This window comes from Anguilla rostrata, chromosome 19 (assembly GCF_018555375.3).
Source record: "Anguilla rostrata isolate EN2019 chromosome 19, ASM1855537v3, whole genome shotgun sequence".
Classification (NCBI taxonomy): domain Eukaryota; kingdom Metazoa; phylum Chordata; class Actinopteri; order Anguilliformes; family Anguillidae; genus Anguilla; species Anguilla rostrata.
In genome coordinates, this window is record NC_057951.1 from 6322939 (window position 1) to 6343956 (window position 21018).

The following is a 21018-nucleotide window of genomic DNA, read 5'->3' on the forward strand; positions in this document are numbered from 1 at the left end:
ATCTGGTACGGATTTCAGCCGCACGGTCCACTCGAGCCCCCCCTCCGGGCGTTCCTCTTTTGGACTGGAGCGTTTGCGCGGCGCTGTGAAACCCAAGCCGAAGGGCCGTTCGCTCGGGGTGAGATACACATCTCATAAAAGCGTTCGAGCCGAGTGTATCCACCACGCCGAGTACGAGCTGGCTCGACCGGGCTGAACCTTTCGCACGCTTGCGCAGCAAAAAACCGACGGTTGGTCCGAGTCAATGCATTTTCAAGACGTGCAGTAAAATCGAACCTCAAAACCCACGATACTCTTTTATTCCTAAAACCATAATGTTCCGGTTTTGAGTTTCTTTACGTTTATACATAGATTGGAAGTCTGTTTTCAGTGTACTTCTGACCCGTAAATGAAAGCTGAACCATGCTGGTGGGTTATACAAGAGCGTTTGAGTTCTCAACACGCATTCAGACCACGTTTGATTTAATATTAATATAAAGAACACACATTGAGAAAGCAAAGGTCAGTAGGCTTCATGATGCGATCAGAGGTGTAGTGTGTCGCATCGTTTTATTTTAAAAACCGGATTAACAAAAGCAGAGATCCTCCACAGTATCACAGCTGCAGGCAAAAAGTCATACATCAGGGGAAAAAAAAAAGTATATAAAAATATCAGTTTTAAAATCTGAATTTTACAAATATGTACATTAATATTCGCACTGTTAAATATTTATTTTCATTAGTCTCTAAATACTACTTTATTAAATAGTTTATTGTCGTTACCTTTTCCGGACATAGCAATGCTGTCGCACAGTTCTACGGCTTATGTGGCATGTTGCTAGGAGACGGGGCGGGCCGTTAAGAGCAATACGTAAAAGCATTTGGGTGAGCGGTAATAGGTAAATGGTGAGACCGCTAAAAGGCGGCTTTCCTCTCACGGGGGAGGCCAGAGGGTTTGGCGGGATGGCGGTTTCAGGGCTGGATCCTCACCCTGTGCCCAGCACTCACATCAGCAAGCATATGAACACGGTTTCAGTCCGTGGCGACTTTATTAAAGGAAAAAAGGTAAATGAAGTTCAGCGGGACAGTGTAGGAGGGTCAGTTCAGTCCCTGAGGCCTACGAAATTATGCAGTTCTTGCCCCTGTGCCCCTTCCTCTTTTTGGACGCGGTCCGGGGGTCGTAGGGAGGCGAGGGCAAGGCGCACACGGGGGTGGGGAGGTCGTCGCCGTAGTAACGGTACCTCTGCGGGCGGGGCTGGGGGATGGGCTGGCCCAGGAAGAAGCCCTCCTCCTCCGACTCGGAGGACGAGGAGCAGGTGGAGCACCAGCCGTCGCCGTCGTCCTCGTACAGGCCCTGGAGGCAGTCCGTCACCAGGCCCTGCAGCGGGTAGTCCGAGGTGCCGTGGCAGCGGGTCCGCTGGCCGCGGAGCTCCTGATTGGCCGGCGAGGCGCGCGGGTCCCGGGGCGACAGGTGCAGGGCGTCGTCCGAGCAGGTCCTGCGGGCCCTGTGCCGCCGGTGGGGGCGGTGGGGCCGGTGGGGGCGGTGACGATGGTGCGGGTGATGAAGGTCGGGCCGCTGGCCCGGCTCCTCGAAGCGGTAGACGCGGCGGCGGGCCTGCTCGCTCAGGGGCGCCCGCCGCACCTCCAGCTGCTCGCAGCGCACCCCGACGTCCCCCACGCCGTGCGAGAAGTTCGCCTGCGGCGGCCGGGTCTGCGACTGGCTCCTCCTCAGTAGGGGCACATGGTGGGGACGCGGCTTCTCTTCCGGGAGGGGCTCCTCCTCCTCTTCCTCCTCCTCCTCCTCCTCCTCCTCCTCCTCTTCGTCTTCCACCACTTGCACCTCCTCTCTCTCCAGCTCCGAGCTCAGGCTCCTCAGGGAGACCGCGCTCCTGTGCAGCATGGACGAGTTCAGCGTGCCCATGTTGCTCGTCTTCTCGCAGTCCCCGCTCTCCAGCTCCGCGAGTCTCTGCAGGGAATACAGCAGCGGCTCCTCCCTGCAGTCTTCCACAGAGGCCCCTGCGGAGACAGAGGGGGTCGGTGTGCGTTTCGGTCGTAGCCTCAGTTCAGTCGCAGGGGACATGCAAGCGGCTACTGGATCTATAATGACAAACGGCTTAGGCTTCGCTAAGCTCAGACACGTGATGTGTGACGCCGTGTATGTTCATCGGCTAAAAACATCCTGACGTGATCTTGCCACGTCCGTTAAACTGGTGTGAGCTCTATGCGTGGGGACTGAGGAGCTCCTCACCTGTGATGTTAGAGAGCGCCAGGGAGTCCATGGAGTCTCGGATGCCCCGCCCGGGCTGCTCCAGCTCGTCGGCGACGCCCTCCAGCGAGCCGTCGTGCCAGCGCCCCTGCCCGCGCTCGAACCCGGCCGCCCCGGGCTCCAGGTCCAGCTCCTGGACCCTCCGGCTGCTGGCGGGGCCCGGGTGGCTGCCGTAGGCGGAGTCCCCCAGCCCGTCCTGCGACTGGGCCCAGCGCGCGTCCGTCTGGTACCTCTTGCCGGCCGGGCTCTGCCGGCCGCGGCGCCCCCCCGCGCCCGGCTCCGCCTCGGCTCCGCCCTCGGCGTCCGAGGCCCACGGCCCGGCGGGGGCGGGCTCCCCCGGGCGCCGGAAGTCGCCCCGGTCCCCGAACCTGAGGAGCAGCTGGGTCATGTAGTCGTCGTGCTCCGCCCACTCCTCCCGGTCCTCCGGCGCCTCCCCCTGCTCGTCCCGCCCCTTCCAGAAGCGGTCGTCGGCGAAGCTGAGGCGCGCCAGCCCGCAGGACAGCGCGTCCTCGCCGTCGCCGGGGAAACCGTAGTCGGGCGGCGGCGGCGGCGGCGAGAGGAGGAGCGGCGGCGAGCGGCGGCAGCGGTCGGCCGGGCGGCTGCTCTTGCCCACGCGGACGCTGCGGCGGGACTCGCGGGAGCGGGCGGACTGGAAGGCGGAGTCGGAGGAGTCGGAGGCGCGCCCGTCCTCGCCCAGGCTGCAGGCCCTGGAGCAGTAGATCTGCCCGTCTCTGGGCAGGAAGGGGCAGCCCAGCAGGGAGCTCTGGCACTCTGCGCAGCCGAAGCAGGCCTCCGTGGCGTGCCAGTGCAGCCCGTCGTACGTCATCTGGGCGTGGTCTACCCCTGAACGGGGAGGAGGAGGGGAAAAACATCCGGATTAGCACCTCCCTCAAACCGGCTTGCTGAGTCAACGTGCTCTAAACGGACCGGGAACACAAGAGGCAGAAACCCTTTGTTTCCGGAGCCGCGGATTGGTCGGTTGGCAGCGCCCGGGGGACGAGGCGATTGGCTCACCGATGGGCTCCCCGCAGGCCTCGCAGTACTCGGCGTACAGGGACTGGAAGCAGCCGCAGCAGAACGGCCGCCCGTCCTTCATGATGTAGCGCTGGCCGCCCAGCGCCGCCTCGCACTCGAAGCAGCAGAAGTGCTGCATGTGCCAGTGCCGGCCCTCCGCCTCCGTGCACTCGTCCGCAAAGATGATCTGAGGGAATGCGCCGGAAGTCAGAGACTGCGGTCCACTCTGGTACCACCACCCCCCCTTCCCTGGTCTGGGCCACTCCCCCCCCCCCTCCCTGGTCTAGGCCCTCCACCCCCATCTAGACACACCCCCTTGGTCTAGGACACGCCCCCCTGTACTAGGCCACACACCCCGGTCTGGCCACGCCCCCCTGGACTAGACCACACACCCCGGTCTGGGCACTCCCCCCCTCCCTGGTCTAGGCCACTCCACCCCCCGTCTAGACCACACCCCCCTTGGTCTAGGCCACACCCCGGTCTGGGCCACGCCCCCTTTGGTCTAGGCCACACCCCCCTGGTCTAGGCCACGCCCCCGGTCTCGTCGGCGCTCACCTCATCGCAGGCGGAGCAGCGGGGCTTCAGCAGCTCGGCGTGGTGCCGGCCGCAGTGGACCCGGCCGTCCTGGTAGAAGTAGATGAGGTCCACCAGGAGCTCGCCGCACGCCGAGCAGGTGAAGCAGGCCGGGTGCCAGCACACGGACGGCCCCGCCCTGGAGGCGAACACCGCCATCTCGCCCCCGGCGACGCCCTCGCCGCACTGCAGACCAAACAGAGCCGCCTGTGTTTCAACCCTGTTTCCACCCGCCAACTTAACACATTCTCCCGTGCCATATCGGGGACAGTCACCATTTGATCTCATCAAATACAGTAGTATTCAAGGGCTAAGAGCTCTGGCTCCTTTTGATTAAAGCCTCATCTTACTTGTCACAGTGTTCCCGTTAAGAACATTTACAGGCCTGTGTGTAGAGACTGCAAGTCTAAGTCCCAAATGCCGTGCAGAGCTCAGTCTAACCCAGCCGTGATAGAGCCTCAGTCCGCTGTAATTCCGCTGTGTCATATTCAGTCTCCTCTGCAGTGTAAAGAGCTCATTTAACCCACGTGTATATCTCAGTCTAACCCGGCCGTGAGTTTTCGGGTGTGGGGGTGGGGGAGACCTACGTGCTCGCAGACGGCGTGCAGCAGCGCTCGGGGGAGCAGCCTGAGGCTCCCCCTCCCCAGCGCCTCCTTCTTCCTCTGCGCGCTGAACATCTGCAGCTCCTTCTTCTCCTCCGCCGAGAGGGACTGGCAATACCGGAGCTGAGGTGGAGAGAGAGAGAGAAACCCTGTTCAGGCTGTCTCGCAAAAAAAACCCAGGCGCGTCCTCCGGAAGGACATCAAGACACGGGCTGAGAAATATCAAGAGGCTGCACTGGAGGGGTCCCGCAGGGGGTACGCCGTTCAGCCTTAAACAAGGAAGCCACGCGTGGACCCCACCGGCAGCCCCCCTGCGAGACTCCTCTGCCCGTCAATCGCCACCACAGCAGAAATCCCTCTGGCACATTGTGGGCGGGGCCTAACACACACCCAATCATAAAATGGCCGCGCCTCATTGGCCCAACGCCCGTCTTCATACTTAACGCTAAACAGGGCACGTGCTGCCCTTTTTATCTGAGGGGGCGTAGTCGGCTGCGAACAGTCTCCTGGACGAACGCAGGTGCGGTTCGCAGTGGGGAACGGGGTTAAGGGGGGGGTCCCAGCTGTTCCCCGCCGGGGCTCCCCCCGCGTTTTTTGAGGGCCGCCTCAGGGCGCTGACCCTACCTCGTTGTCGTGGGGCGGCAGCTGGTACAGGAGCTGCCTGACGCGGAGCTTCTCCCCGGGGCTGTTGACGTAGGGCACCTTGTCCTCAGGCAGGCAGGAGAAGTACAGCTGCACCTGGAGGGGGGCGGGAAGGCCGGGTTAGCGGTGAGCCCGTCGGACCGCTGCGGTCCTGGGGGGGGGAGGGGGGGGCGGTCACAGCCCCGGTCCTGGGGAACCCCCAGCCCCCCCTCCCAGTCTGTGTGTGTGTGTGTGTGCTGCTGTCCCTTCCAGCTGAGGTCTTTATCTGTTAAGCTTACTGAAAGCACGTGTTGGAGCAAAGCTTTGATTGTGGGTTTTAAACGGATTATTGACAGGTTAGTGGAGGTCTGGCTCCTGACTGGGGGGCCCTCGCAGTTTAACTGCATGACTGGGACCCGTGAGAGAAGCCGGAGACAGAGCATGGCACAAGTGTGTGAGTGTATGTGTACAGTGAGTGTGAGAGTGAGTGTGTGAGAGTTAGTGAATGTGAGAATGAGTGTGAGCGTGCGAGACAGTGAGCGCGTCTGTAAAAGGTAAAACTGTATTTAATTCATTATACACCCAGCTGAACGCATGACACAACTGTTCAAATGTTTAAATTCATCTCCACCCCATGTAGCCCGCGGGGGAAACTGATTTGACTGCAGAGGATGTGTGCACATCCCGACACCCTTTCCCGGCATCATTTGTATGGAGCCATTGGCTATGTCATGCAAAGAGAGGGGTTGCAATTAATGTAACTTCTTTTTTTGCTTTCTTAGCTTAGATGAAATACTTCGTTAGCCGAGTTGACGTCGTTTCCAGTCGCATCTCAATGGCACCGTCGCTTCAAACGGCCTTCTTACACAGGAGACCAAGGCTTGGGTGTTTGACACACGGAACGCAGCCCACGAGGGTTATTTTCTGGGTTATTTCGATGGACCCCCGGCCGAGGGGGGAAGAGGAGCTTCCCCTTTAAAAAGCAGCCCTGGCCTCTTTCAGCGCCGTCCCTCCCAGGAGCTCGGCCCGCCAGCTGCCAGTGATTATTTGCAGGCCTCTCGTGAAAGTGTTTTTTTTTTTTTCTTTTCTTTTCTTTTCTTTACTTTTCAAAATGGCAAGTACACACATCCTGTAGATAATTGGGACTTTCTGAGGGACACGAGGGGGGAGGCTAGTGTTACTTCTGAGTGAAAGTGAGGAACAGACATCCCGCAATAAGCCTCAGCTGTTTCCACATGAACGCGAGCTTATTTAATAATGCTTAATTCAATATTTCTCATTATGGAAATTTCCCCCGGGCTGAATGGCGTTCAGTAGATTGTCTGTGTGTGCCGTGCTATGTGGTTTATTTGGTGCTTCCTCCAAGGTCCATCCTTCTGGACTAGCTTCACTTTTATCGTTTTTTGTTGTTGTTGTTCTTGTGTCATTTTTTAAATAAATATTCTGCCCAGTGTGGAGCTGTACATATCCAATTCCCTCCCTGTTTTGGAACGTCCAGTTATGTGCAGCTCTCCTCCGAAACAGCTGCTTCTTTACACACCGCAGGCTGCAGCTGAGCTCGCACAGAACAGGGTCAGAGGAAGACCTTTTTTTTTTTTCAGTACGCGGCCTGCGCGCGCCCCGATCGACCAGCAGGGGCCGCCAGAGAGCAATCAAACACAGATCTCTGACCTGACTGAACCCTCCCATAAGCTGATTGTCCGGTTGTTATATATGCTCTGTGCTGCATTGGCCCGTCGTGCTGAGTTTGACTGGCACATCAGGGGCGTGGTCTCCTCAGGGGGCGTGTCTCATCATCGCTTGCGTATTTTCAGAGCCCGGGGTCTCTGTGGCGGCACCGCGGTTAAAGTGCTCAACGTTATCCCTACAGATCTGGCCCCTTCCCCGGGTTACTGCGCTCCTACTAAAATGGGCATCGCCTCACGGGTACCTCGCACCTTGGGTCACCTGCAGAAGGGGAGGGAGGGGAGAAGCGAGTGTTAGGAGGGGGGTGGGGCGGGGCGGGGCGGGGCTCACCTGCTCGGGCCGCAGGCCGGGCGGGACCCAGGCGTACTCCTCCAGGGCGCAGCCCGAGTCGTCGTCCGAGGCCGAGCCGCGCCGGAACCCCGAGGCCAGCTTGCCGGCCCTCGCCGCCGCGTCGGCGGGCGGGGCGCCACCACGGAAACGGCCCGCGCCCTCCGGGTCCATCCGGCCGAGGCTCTGTGGGGGAGGGGGGGGGAGAGAGGGGGAGAAGAAGGCGTCGGTCACGGGAGAAGCGAGAGACCCCGCCCACACGGGTAACCGAAAGCAACCGGGGTTCTAGAACACTTGGAATTTTGAGTCGAAACATCCCCAAAAAAAAACTGCTCTTCAAAGGGTCAGCACTCCCCCGCGCGGCGGTGACAGTCCTGAAGCGTTTACGGCCAGACCGCTCTGGCTGCGCGGCCGTGAAAAGGCGAAAGGTGTCCCGCCATTGGTCCCTGACAGCCCTGAGCCCGGGCAGGCTTAGGCCTTTGACCACAGTTTGACCCGGATTACTGGAGGTGGCCAGAGTGACACCGTTTTCCCTTCGGTCCGGACAACGTACTCTAAACCGCGTTCAGTAGGGTTCGAAACCCGAGGACCCGAAACCCAGCGCGTGCCCCCGTGGCAGTCTCCCTTTAACAAACCGCTCTCGTTTTCGTCGCTGTCCTCCGGGGCAAGGAACACAGTTGGTTTGCTTGTACTGTCGTACGGAAAACAGAGCTCTCCTTCTCGAATATGCGTTCGGTCCGAAGTGGTAAGATTCTACATGGCAGTAATTAAGGGCTTTTCTGTAGGAGGATCGAGGTCATTCATGTACTGTATATGTAGCCATTTACATTCATGGCTTAGTACCTCAAGGACCTTCCCCCAGCTCCCCCTCGTTGAGTTTTTCTGCCCGAAACATAGGAGGCAGACCCAGCTGCTTTCAGATCCAGCGCACGCAGGCGCTCGGGTTACACCCCGTCACCTGTTGGCCCTCCAACAAAAGTGCCTTTGTTGAAGAGCGCGCCCCGGCCCCCTTTTTTAAACCGCGCACGGGGGGGGAGAAAACGCGTTTGAGGGACGCCTTTCGGCAGTTGCAGCATCTCAAGCTGCGTCCACAAAAATTCCACAGTCAACGCCGGCCATGACCTGGGGGATCCGACCGAAATAGCGTTTCCCCCCCGCCCGCATAAATCAACTTATTGTGTGTGTGTGAGAGAGAGAGACAGAGAGCGTGTGTGTGCGTGTGTGTGTGGGGACACACCCGCTCTCACACCCCGAACTTGCGTACAGTTTAGCACGCATGCACCCACACACACACACACACACACACACACCTGTGCTCACAACCAGAACTCTTATTTGCTTATTTCCGCTCTAAGCTCTTCCTGTTTTTCTAATATTATGCGTGCCCAATCACAAAATTCACATCATGTGACGTACGCATGAATTTACTTTTCATGCAATTTGACTAAGAAAATGTAGTCCTGACAGATACCATGAGATATCCGGACAACTTATTATTTCCCACAATTACATTTGAAAAGACACACGCAAACGAGGCCGTCTTTCAACGCGGCTTCGGCGTCTGACTTCCCAACCACGGGCGCCAGGGCAGGCGACGCAAACCGCCAACCGACGGTCTCGCCCTCGTGGCGCCGTTCTCCTTCAGGACGGTTTCCCGGGGTGACGAAGGCGCCCGAAGTTAATTTGGCTAAACGCAGGACCCCGTCCGTGGCCCGCAGCTCCTTTTCCCCCCCTTCAGAGCCGGGGGGGCGGGGGGGGGACGTGAGAGGAGCTCCCGATCTCTCGCCTCCTCCCTGAGCTGTGATGTCATCATCCAGCCTAAACCACCTCCCTGGGTAGAATAATTCAGCCCCCCCCCCCCCCCACCCACCGCGATTCCGGAGGGAGCGCATTAACATGTCAATGCAAAGTGCGATCCCCGTCCAAATAAACTGGTTCCACGAGGCGTGGGCTCGTAAGTACGGGAAGTAACCAGGTCATAAAACGCCGAGGGAAATCTTTCAATTCAGCGCGATTTCCATAGACACCGCGAAAGCCGCTATGATGCTCCGCACAGAATTCACCAGCCCGTCCCGGCATCGTTTCAAGCCAAGTTTTGAAACAAGGTTGAGTCTGAGTCGGGGTGCAAATTTACAAAGCCGTACTTTCGCCAACTCTTTTCCCCGGCCTAGTTTTTGTCACTTGCCACAGTTGTAGAACTGAGAAGTAAGCAAAAGCTGCAATAAGAAAATAAAATTCATAAATAAATAAATAAATAAATACAGGTCTACCCCTGGCAACTGTTTCTGGTCAGGAAGTCTGACAGCAATAAAACTCCAGGGTACGGCAGAAGCGGAGTGCTTCTAGAAGACTCTCTCAGCGAGAGAGGAGCATCGAGTTACCTCAGGAAAGCACCGACACGGACCAGCTTTGAAACTGAAACGCAAATGTTATGTTAGCTCGGGGGTTATAAATAAAGTTACGGAATGAAACGGAAGCCGTTAACGTTTAACAGCAGCGGCTCCAAAGGAATATTACGCTCATTACTGCAGGGGTGCCCAAAACTATACTCCGGGGGGGGCCAAACTTGGCCCGTCCAAGCCTTTTGGCCCGAGAATAGGGCGTAATAATAACAGTGTAATGGACAGCGCCATATATCACGTTAAACTGGTGCGTATTGGGGAAAGGGGGTCACTCAAATGCTTAGTAAGCCCCATCAGGCTGATGCTCTGTGACCTGAAGGGTTACTTTAATGGCCATATTGTGATGTCACAATCGAAGATCATATACCGCCTCTCTTTAGAGTGCATTGTATGTGGCAGGCTAACTGCTAATGGGATCCGTGCCGTTAAATGCTAGCAGTGTCAAGATGGGTATCGTGAAGGTTGCTTCACGTCGCATTGTGCTCGTAAAATGCTGAAGAGGGAAACGCACGCATCCCTGACCTGCGACCCTGGCCAGCCCCGGCTGACTTGTAAATCTGGCTGACTTTTACGCCCCCCGGCTGACTTTTACGCCCCCCCCCCCCGTTCTCCCGTCACGGTCGACCGCGACCGCGAACGGCCCCTCGCACCTGGTCCCCGCCTCCTCGCTCCGTAAAAAACACCCGACCCACGTCCGTCCCAACAGCGCGGCCCGCTGTAACGACCCCTCCTCTTTTCTTCCTCTCCTGTTTCTCCAAGGTTTCTACACCGGCAAATACGTAAGAGTGCTCTATGTTTGCTTTTGGTCCGACCGTCTCTGCCCGTGCTGGTTCGCCACACCGAAGACGATCAACGAATGGTGGCACGCAGCTTTTTGTAGAGAACTTGCACTCGGGATTGAAAGCTTCAGGCAAAGCCATGGTGCTCTGGGGCTTCTCTCTGGATCCTGAGCAGCAAGTGTTAAGACTAAATCCCAAACTGACAGGATTACGCTCTCCAATCCTATTCGGGCGCATAGGCAATGCAATGTCTTGTAATATGTCACCGAAGACTGGAAAAGCCTTTAAACCGCACAGTTCTGAAGCATTCTGGCACACAGGTTAGCTCGGGTTAGTCATGTAATTAGCAGTGACATTCTGCCACCCCTGGGTCCATCAGCCCTGTAGCGCGCACGGGGGGGGGGGGGTGGGTAGTAAAATTCGGTCGTCGGTGGGAACAATAGCGTGTGAGCGGCTGGCCTCCCCAGGCAGTTAAACAGAGGAAGCGCTTTTATCTGAGGACACCGTATACTAACAAAGAGTCCGTTTGTCAGTCAGTGTATGCATCTGCATTCAGGAGGGGGGGAGGGGTGTTACTCACACACCTTTTGGCTCTCCGAGAGGCTCTGTCTGTCCTTTGTCGAGCTCTGTTTACTCCTAGCCAAACCACACCCTCGTTATACAATAAATTAAAAGCACTTTAAGAGAAGCATAATGAAAGGCTGTGAAATAACAGCTGAAGGAATTCCAGATTCCAGAGGCTAGCCTGATCCTTTTAAAAATCTTCTAAAATCTTTTTATTTTTATTTTTTAATCACCATCACGCAAACAGGTGTGTGAACTGGGCGGACGAGGTCGGGTTCGATTTCAACAGCGCTTCCATAACATCCGGTCTAAACCAATCAGCTTAACGGCCGCACACCCCCTCCGCCTCAGCTGACGTGTGCTGAGGTGTGTTCTTGTGCAAAATGGCCGACGTGCCACACCCGGGTGGGGTACTAACAGGTTGGTGGTGGGCTGAAGTCTGTTTCTTCACCGTAAAAAAAGGGCTCTGAGATTGTAATACTGAAGCCCGCTGTAAACAAAGTCACTTGATATTCTTGTCGGAAATACATTTAGCGGTTACGGTCCAGCGGTCGTAGAACTTCAGAACCGAACTTCATCAGGGCGGTTTGTAGACGCTCCCTTGTCCAGGCCGGAGCTTCAGACTTCACCGCTCGCTGCAGAACCAGCCCTGGGTGACATAAATGCCCACGCGAGCCCTTATCTAAACCAGGAACTTCAGGAGAAAAAAGGCAACCGCCTTGTTAGAGACAGGAAATCCTGTCTCTCTCCTCGGACCCGGTGTTGTTCCAAACTTGCAGAGGAGCTGCCGAAAGGGCTCCGGAGGAGGGCGCCCAGCGCGGCCCGCGGACCACCCGCCCAAAATTCCCAGAATTCACAGCACAGACACCCCCCCACCCCACCCCGGGGACTCAGACCAGCGGAAGAGCTCCAGCTCCAACATCTGCTCAATTAGAGCCATTTACCTACACTCCCAACTAATGGAGAACATCTGCGGACCCAGGGCAGCCCCGGCCATTACACTAAGTAGCCTGGATGCCACACACAGTCTGTGGAGTGCGAGGAAGCACAGTAGACAAGAACAACAACAAGGACAAGAGTGGGTGAACATACTGGTATTAATAAATAATATGAAAATACTGATTTGGATCCTCTGCGTGTTTAGAACTTCAGTCCGCAGTCATTCCGAAGCTTATTAGCCTCGGGCTGGATCAGTACCAGCTGAATTTGGCAAATCCAGTTTGCACTGAAACGGTACGGAGCCATCAGACTGAATGTTCTGACGAGGGCTGCAGCTTGCCGCCCTTTCACAGTCGCCGAGAAGAGAACGTTCTGGAAGGGGGGGGGGGGGGGAGGGAGGGACGAGCGGCTGGCCCCCGTGGGGGGAGGCGGGCAATAAGGACGGGGTCCTTGCGTCAGCCACGGCGATGCTGTAATTACCCTCACCGGGCCGCCGCTGATGCAAGGCCGGGGGAGAGATTGCACCCCCCCCCCCCCCGGCAGACGCTCGGCGCACGCAACACTCTCCTATCATACCGAACGAACTTCGGCCGAAAAATAAATTCCAACCGCACCGAAAGGCTTTTATTCTGATTATTTTTAGCCAGTCGGTGAATCCATAAGTAGCGCGAGCGATAATTACCCATCAAAAAGTAACGGACAAACGGCCACTCGATACGAGCCAATAAAGCCCCGCGGTATTTCAAAATCACATTATTTCGTCTAGAGGGAAGTGTGCCGTGCGGTGACACAAACCACGCATTGACCTCAGCGGCGGTAAGTACCGCGTTATCGAGCGCTAAGTTCCCCCCTTCTCATTCCAGATGTTGAAGACCCCCCCGGGTGAAATTCCGCTGAGGCTTTCTCCGGAGGGGAGAGTACCCTTCTGAACTCGCCGGCAGGCCCTCGCTTGTTCCGAGTTTGCGGTCGGCGCGCTGGAGATAGCGGCGCTCAGACTCGACCGCCGCTTAGCCACAAAAAAACGCTGAGAGACTGTCTGGCCTTTTGGGGCCAAAAAAAAAAAAATGACACTCGTTTGTTGAGACTAATTAGTTCCGTCGCGGGGTCCTGACAGAAAGGCCAAATTGCGATTAATTTAATATCCCGAATGCGGTTGAGACAAGGTTTTTTTTTTTTGGCTCGTGGCCTCTTTTGGTGAACACGCGCCGGAACTGTATGAATTATTGCTCTGTCTTTAATGGGCCGTTGTTCAAGCTAAGAAGTACATTGAGGAACGGACAGACAGAGTCTGAGTCGCCCTGTGCGTGGACACGCTCCCTGCATCAGGCTCTTAAGAGGGCGAAGCTGTGCTTCAATGGGCTCCCCGGCATATTCCTCATCTTCTCACTGCTAAGTCCCCTTAAGTGATGACTTTGGAGACCACGCCGTTCCTTCCGACCTTTTGTTCTTCATCAATTATACTTGACCCCCCCCCCCAGTCTAAGACCAGACCGCTGCCTAGAAACACAGAGCAGAGAGGTGGGGGGGGGGGGCTACATACTTGAAGCCAGTGGTCTGCAAAGCTATAAATGATTACCTCACCCTGGGGGCCTCGACCCTCCACCCCAAAAAAAAACTCTGAGAACTTTTCCGTTTCCCCTTTCACCGCGTAACCGTAAAGGGGGACAGGAAAACGGCGTAACTTCTGGCCCGTCCCGCGCCCGTCTGCTAAACGCTTTCACCGCTCCTCCCCCCTGACGGGCGAGGCTTTGGCGTCTCCGGGACCTCTGCTCGACGGCCGGGCTTTTGGAGGTGCTGCCGCCATGGCAACGCTATTTAGCTGGAGCGAGTGAGCGAGCGCGCTGGCAGGACGTGGTTCGTCCCCGCTCGAGCCAAGGTTGAGTTTACAGTGGGAGGGAACGTGCGCAGCAGTCAACCGCATCCGTTATTTCGGCCGTTATTGGCACCTCTGAGAATAACAAATGTGGAGATACGCATGTGCTTTGTGACCAATACTTGCAATCCCCCCAAAAAACAGCCCAAGTTTCAGTGAACCCCCACCCCCCACCCCTCCAGGTCCATCAGAGTTTATGGGCAACTGACACCTCATGGCTGCCCCCCTCCTGCTGATTCACTTCTGGGATATAAAGGACGGTGTTATTCCTGGAGCCCCGTAACATGGACTCTGTCTCCTGCTTCTCACTCCGCTTGGCACGACGCCGCGCTTCGGGGGGATAAAAGGCTGCCATAATGTTTGGGCTGAGCGTGATTCAGCCAGACGTTTGTGTGATTAATTCCCAGCGAGCACACACGCCGCTTTGTGCGAGCGCGCTAAATCAACAGAGCAGGATACGCGCACCGGCGCCGCGCGGCCATCCGCGCTGACTGACTCGCTTATAGGTGAGGACTCGGCACACACGGCCGCTTATGCCTCCTCTCGCGCTTCATGCTGGATTAATTTATCCTATCGGACGCCCTCACCTCAGCGTTCCAACATAAACATCTATTCCGCCGAGTGCTGGTCTCTGTAACCGGCAAGCCTGCCAAAACGTTTCTGAAAATGTTACATTGCAAATTTGGCACCCGTGTGCTCTGTTTAAATCTTTTATTTTCCCTTTGCATTAATAATATAATGTATACCCACTTCCCGTAGGGTACTGGACTGCTCTGCATTTTGTAAGGCCTAACAACATTGTGGCGTTGAGATGTGGCGTTTAAACCCGAAAACCAAGCGGGATGCCAAAGCACCAATGCAAAGTGGCTGACGCCGTTGTAAAAAACGTTTCCAGCAGGGTATCCACGACATGAGTTCGGCTCTCATTTCCTCTGTGAAAACTTTGCATTTGGGGAAGGGTGGGGGGGGGGGGGTGACTCAGAAGACGAGGCAGTGAACTACGGTCGGAAACAAATGGAAGCAGTACCATTGTTGCAAATGAATAGCATTCAATGCATACTTGGCATTCATGCATTCGTGTTGTCTGCAATGAACGTGTGGGCGTCTGGGCTAATGAATTAGGAGGAAGTGTATTCACGTACTCTGTTGCACCGGTTCACCCAATGTAGAGGCGTTCCGTCCACTTTATTCCGGAGACACGGGTAACCTGGCACGCGCTAGATTTCACGTTTAACGTGGAAACGAGGCGAAGTGAAGCTGTGAAGATGGAGATGCTGAGTGAACAATAATAAGGCGAACTTAATGAAATTGAGCTTTCAGTTGAACAACGTCCAATAGGACGAATATGTGAACCGTTTTAAGTCAGGTCAGAAGTGCGTCAACACAAAAAAAAATAATTTATTCCAAAATTAGTCATCTAAAATGCGGCTGCAGGACAAATTGTATATTTGGGGGGGGGGGGGATGCAATTTTGCAAATATTTTGTGACACGTGGCTGAACAACTAATTTAGCAAGGGCTCGCTCCAATAATCCAGCCACTAGATGACACCCGCGTCTCGGTAGCTGTTTTGAATGCACTCTGTCCCACTTTCCCTTGTAAATGAGAAATCCATATTTTCCCAACCGCTGCTCGACGAGTTGCTGGTGATGAAGCAAATAAAAGATGGAAAATATCTTCAGGGAAAACTTATTTTGAACCCGGTTTCTTTTATTCGGTCCAAACGAATCGCCAGCCAGGAGCAACCTCAGCCAAGCCGATTCTCCTGTGAATATATCTTGAAAGAAATAGTTCCGTTTGCGATAAATAATACTAAATCTGGACTCGTGGTCTCTTGGCTGCCTGTGCTGCCCGGGAGATAGAATCAGCGCCCCCCCTCCCCCAGCTGCGGTCACAGTGACAGATTTTAGGCCAGCCCAAACCCGCCCCTACCCCATGACCGGACAGCATGCGTGCCTAACTAACACCCCCCCCCCCCCGAAACCCCGAGGATACTGCCTTTCTGTGAAGTGTTCAGTTTTTTCGAGCGGTGCCGTTTGGACTTTGCAGCCTAAAATTCCTTTCAAGCGAAGCCCCGCCTACTACGACCAAACTGTTCTGAAAACAATTGGAAGCGTAATAACGCTATAGGGCTGTAGGAAGGTTAAAAATCGCTACCCTGTCCCGTGGGATTTGTAACAGTGACCCAACGCACAGCGACGTGGGGACAGCGGGCAGACAGTTTAAGCGCGGCGACCAGTTGTCACCAAAAGTGACAGGCAACAGCTGAGTCCATAGCTTGCGTCTGGATCCCCGTGGCCCACCACACACCCGCAGTCTTACACCTCATTGCCTCACGGTCTCTAGCGTGACACTAATTAAGAGAGGTTTATTTTTCTCTCTTGGAGTCTGTTACGGAAGCTTAAATTGTTTACGTTAACGCATCAGCCAAAACAAAAACGGTGTGCCTTACGCGCTACGCTGAAGAAGTAAGAAACATCGACTGTTGACATTTTAGGTCAGTCTACACCTTTCTGCTTTGACCAGCGAGTGGGACCGTCCCTTACAGAAGACATGTGAACAATCATTATTAGAAATGAGCGTAATATAATATTCGGTAAATATTGTGGCTACTTTATGTTGCTGGTAAGGTGCAGTCGAGTTCAGAACAAACTAAAACGCCACCAATTCGAAGGGTATACGGCTTTGTATCTTCAACAGCATAGCCTATACTTCTTGTGAAGTTGCCCATATGTATTGAATAACAAACCTACAATTTGCAAACACTTCTTTAAACAAACGTTTATAAAGAACAACCGCAACTGGGTTTTGTGGTTCAACGTAAGCTTGGAACACGCGTAATTACAGGTTTCACAACCAGCTTGTGGTCAAAGAGCTAAATTGTGCCTTCTTGAACCGACAAAGTAATTTACTACAGTCAAGACATTTAAACCTCAAAGAAACAACTGAGCGACAGTAAAAAATGAAACCACGCAATGCGTCACGTTCAAATATACGGCTATTTCCCCCGCATATGCAACATACATGTGATAAACAAAGATAATACTTACGTGAATTGATCAGTAGGGTGAGGAGTTTCCTGGGTTAAATATTCCTTTATTTGTGGGATAGAATCACATTTGGTATAGCTGTTGCCCAGAGTGAAATCAATCGCTTACAGCTCGCCGCGGTTATCCAAATGCGTCCTCCCGTCAGAACCGATGAAATGTAAGCGAACGCATTTTTCAGGAGAAAATAATCACGCTGATTTTAAAGTTGAGCTGCACAAGCCTCGGCGCTTAGGTGGGCAGACGAGTTCGGTAGCTCCTCATTCGAAAGTGCGCGCATGTCATAACACACTGAAATTACATTAACATTACTCCGTGCCTATTGGTTTAAACACCTCCCCCCGCGCGCCCGCGCACACACACATACACAAATACAAGCAGTCACACACACAAGCAGGCGAATCCTATGTGGATTTGACATTCCTTATAGTCTGGAAAACATGGAATATCTGCTTTCCTTTCTGAGTTATTTATTTATGCTGTTCATAAGTCAGGATGACGGACGTAGCGCAGTGAAAGTGAAACGTTTCAGTTCGTTTTTTCTCCCTGATACTCCTAGTAATTGTGCTTGTACCACATAATTAGATTAGGCTACGTATCTGATGAAGTGTAGAAGATTGCGGTCTCTTTACACAGGCCCGGAGTGAAAAGAGGTTCTTATAGGTTGTACCTTCAGGTGGCCAAGGAGCATTTATAAATGGTCGCTTGGGAGGCAGATTCGCATTTTTGAGCGCATCAGCTGAAATAAATGCTTTTTTTTGAAGTGTCCAGCCGAGGAACATTCACGTGCAGCAGCAACGTGAAGCGTGCGTGCATATTTATTGCAACGGCCGAAGTTTCTGTGTGATTTTCTTGTCTTTTCCATTCGCTGGGATCGGAGCTGAAAACGAATCGGTGAATGTAGGACGGGGCTCTGTTTGGACTCAGAGTGAGGGACCGGAAACCTCCACTGGTAACCGTTATATTATTAGTTAATTTAATTAAATTAAAACCAACAAAAAATCTTTTTTTTTTCCACAGAAAATGTACAACATTGAAAAAATTAAATAAAAACAATAATCAGATTTTACAGTTACTGTTTGGAAAAAAAAAACTACTGTTGCACTTCGTTTGTATAATTTCATTAGTATTGCATTCTCTCTGGTGTACTCCAACTGTGTATTATTACTATTATTACTTATGGTGTTGAGCAGTTCCTGTAAGTTAAATTATTTGGTTTTAAAAAAAAAAAAATTAAAAAGGGCAACTTTTTCAAATGGTAGGGTCACTTTTCATGCCAAAATTATTCACGGTATTTTCACTGCTGTTAACCTTCCTGTTGTCCTCAGGGTCAAAATGACCCCCTTCTGAGTTTAAGCTGGTGATCTGAGTGGATTGTGTTAGAAGTGTTACCTGTCCTTTGGTCACTTCGGTCCATCACAAAGTGTGCTTTTTTAAGTTGAACATAAAGTTGATAGAAACAGTGTGCGCTTGAATTGCATTCCTGAAGTAATAAAACAGGGTTGTGACATGTGCACCGCAAGGCTTGAGTCTTTGATGGAGTGCCTGTCGTCACTGACAGCAGTACTGTAACAGGGGGAGGAGCCCGGGGCATCAGCGCTGTTGACAGGGGCCGTCAAACGTCTGAATGCAACACCTGACGAGAAGGGGGATCTGGACCCCAGCGCATTCCAGAACCTGTGTTTCTATTAGCATTTGCTAATATGGTTTAAAGGCTTAGGCCTTGTAGGCTACAAATCACACTGTAGGCTACGCTAACGTTGACAGTTACCATCCAAAAACTGGGAGGAAAAAAAAAAAACGAACCAACTTTTTGACTTCAGTCAGTCTGAAAATAGCCGCTTGAGAAAATTTATGCTTTTAAAGAACTTGTCCTGTGAAATCATATTTCTCTTTGAGGCTGTGACATATTTAAGGTTCTTCAATTTGTAGGTATTACAGAAGGCCCTGCACATGGTGGATATCATACATAACATAATGAAACTGTATTTTGACTTAGTGGTTATCAGACTGTAATTAATATGTTGTCTTAGTTTAGTACACTAATTGCCTTGACCAGACTGGAAAATCCCTTACATGCATTAAATTGGCTAAGTAATGATTCATATGTAAAGACTAATGATTCACATGTAAAGACTAATTGTTCTTATGTAACAAGTAATGATTCAATGTTTCATACACTGAAGTTCAGCTGTACTGTAGCCTTTTTCGTGTGCTACCCCTCGATTTTCACTGGCCCCCATCTTGAAAATTTTCTGTGGGCGCCCCTGATGTAGAGAAGGAAAACAGTGCCAGTCTGTGTGTGGGACGGGGCGTTAAATTGGAGTCAGGGGTGCAGCCGGGCCAGCTCCGTGAGTCACCTCTGGAAGGATGGAGTTATCAGAGAGAGAGAGAGAGAGAGAGAGAGAGAGAGAGGCTGCGGCGAGCATGTGAACAAGACTGTGCTTAACCCATGACGTGTCCCTAACAGGCCGGACCGGTTCACCGTCGATCGCTCTGGGGGTACCTCGCTCTTCAGCCTGACCTCGCGCCACGTCGTGAATCAGGCGTGCCCCAAGTGGCGCGACGTCCCGTGCCACGCTCAGCGTCGCCCCGCCAAAAAAAAGACAGAAAAAGAGCACCCTCTGGTGCTATTCCCGAGCTCGTACCACTGCTGCCTGGTACTCCGCGTCTGTTTCCCGCCGGGTCTGGGAACGTCGTCACACCACTTGCTTTTGAAGTGCTAATTTGCCAGTGCTACCACGTCGGCGATGATGGCCGCTCCATTTCCCGCCGTGACCAGATTTCGTTTCGCCCGGTCTCTGGCCTACGGGGCCTACGAGCCGGTCCGAAATTCGCCGCCGTTGACGAGCAGAGGGCTGTTCCAAAACGGAAAAGACCCCTTCTGTGCCATCCTGACTCCTAACCCTGAATTTCCAGCGGCATCGTGGGATACGCAGTCTGGCGTGTAGCTGGCGGCGGGCCTCTGGAAACACCGCGGTCCCTGCGCTGTCTGAGCCCGCGCGCGGGGCTCATGGGAAGGGTCTGTCTCCCAGTCCTGCAGCTGTGCTCTCACTCATTAGACAACGCAGACAGCAGATACCCGCAGGGCGCCCAGGAGACTCCTTAATGGTGCCCAGTGGAATGCCACGTAGTAGGATAATTGTACAGGTTCCCAAAAAAACTGTCGAGGAATAAAATATGGAGTAAAATGGATACCCACTAGGTGCCCAGTAGATACAAATAATTTTGTTCTTGTGCAGAGCAGTCATTCTCCTTTCGTAAACTTAAGGTCTCTGGCAGCGGTCTGACCTGGATCCGGCTGTGTCGTTTCACAGGTACTGTCACTGGTGATGTCATCATCGTCTGATCTCCAGTCAGATGACGGCAGATGGTAAACCGTCAAGGTTGAGCGAGGGAGCAGGGATTTTGTTGTGGAAATATAAGGGTCACGCTCACGCGCCCGTTCTCAGGGGGTTTTGGGCTGGGCAGGGACCCGTCGCTATTTAGGATTGGAGTGTAGTGACCTGACAGGCCACGCCGGAGAGAGAGAAAATCATCAGCCCCGCCCGTCCACGTCAGTCACCGTCGGGGGGAGGGCGCAGCCCGAGGTGCGGCCGCCATGGTTACCGGGCGCATTCCCGACTCGGCGTTGCGTCGGCCCAGAATGCACCTCAGACGCCGGGCGCGGGCAGAACCGGCTTGTCGAGTGCACGCGCGCCAGGCTGCTCGGCTGCTCCTGCTGAAGTTCACGGCTCCTGTTGCGTAGGCAAAGGGCCCTCCTGTTTTCAGCGCGTGCAGACCGACAGGCGCGTGCTTCTGGGCTTCGGACTGATTATCGTTTTCAGGAGGTCACCCGCGTTTCCGTCTCTGCAAAGCACCTTTTTTTTTGTTTTTGCGGCAAGCAAAAGACACGAGCGTTTGAGATAATGGCCCAATTTTTCTGTTTCCTTTGAACCTAATTGCATATTTAATTAATGTCAGCAGGTGGCGAGGGACCGTGCTATTTCTGGAAAGGCTGTCTGCTTAAATTAGGTTGCAGGCTGAGAGTTTAAAAACAGGATTTCGGCAGTGTCATGAATTGCACCGAAGGAAAATGGCGCAAGTTGCATCAGGATTAAAAAATGGGGGAAAAATATTCCTGTCCTGATTTTCCACGAGTCACCAGCTTACCCAGTTGCCCTGTGGCATCAAACAATCAGACTGTGAGTTTTTGTCAAGAGCTAAATAATAAGGCGTATGAATGGATGTGCGTTTCCTCTAAACCAGCCCTCATATGACCGCGGGGCCACACATCGTTTTTTAAAGGGCTGGTGGTGGCGGGGAACCGAATGGAATGCTGGTTTAAAATCGCCCAGCGCTAACTGC

At 53.7% G+C, this 21018-nt stretch overlaps 1 protein-coding gene and 1 long non-coding RNA gene across 2 annotated transcripts in view; one reads left to right on the top strand and one right to left on the bottom strand.

Annotated features, from left to right (window-relative positions):
- LOC135245427 (uncharacterized) overlaps window positions 1-21018 on the top strand; it is a 71839-nt gene that overhangs the window by 35877 nt on the left and 14944 nt on the right. The gene's annotated exons all lie outside the window — the stretch shown is intronic.
- On the bottom strand, window positions 508-16948 carry LOC135245858 (prickle-like protein 1). Its single transcript, XM_064319210.1, has 8 exons — window positions 16675-16948; window positions 7072-7254; window positions 5059-5172; window positions 4420-4557; window positions 3815-4018; window positions 3260-3446; window positions 2228-3088; window positions 508-1995 (listed from the first exon to the last, which is right to left on the bottom strand). Exons 2-8 carry the CDS (start codon window positions 7240-7242, stop codon window positions 1097-1099), a joined length of 2574 nt encoding a protein of 857 aa, XP_064175280.1. The 5' UTR covers window positions 7243-7254; window positions 16675-16948; the 3' UTR covers window positions 508-1096.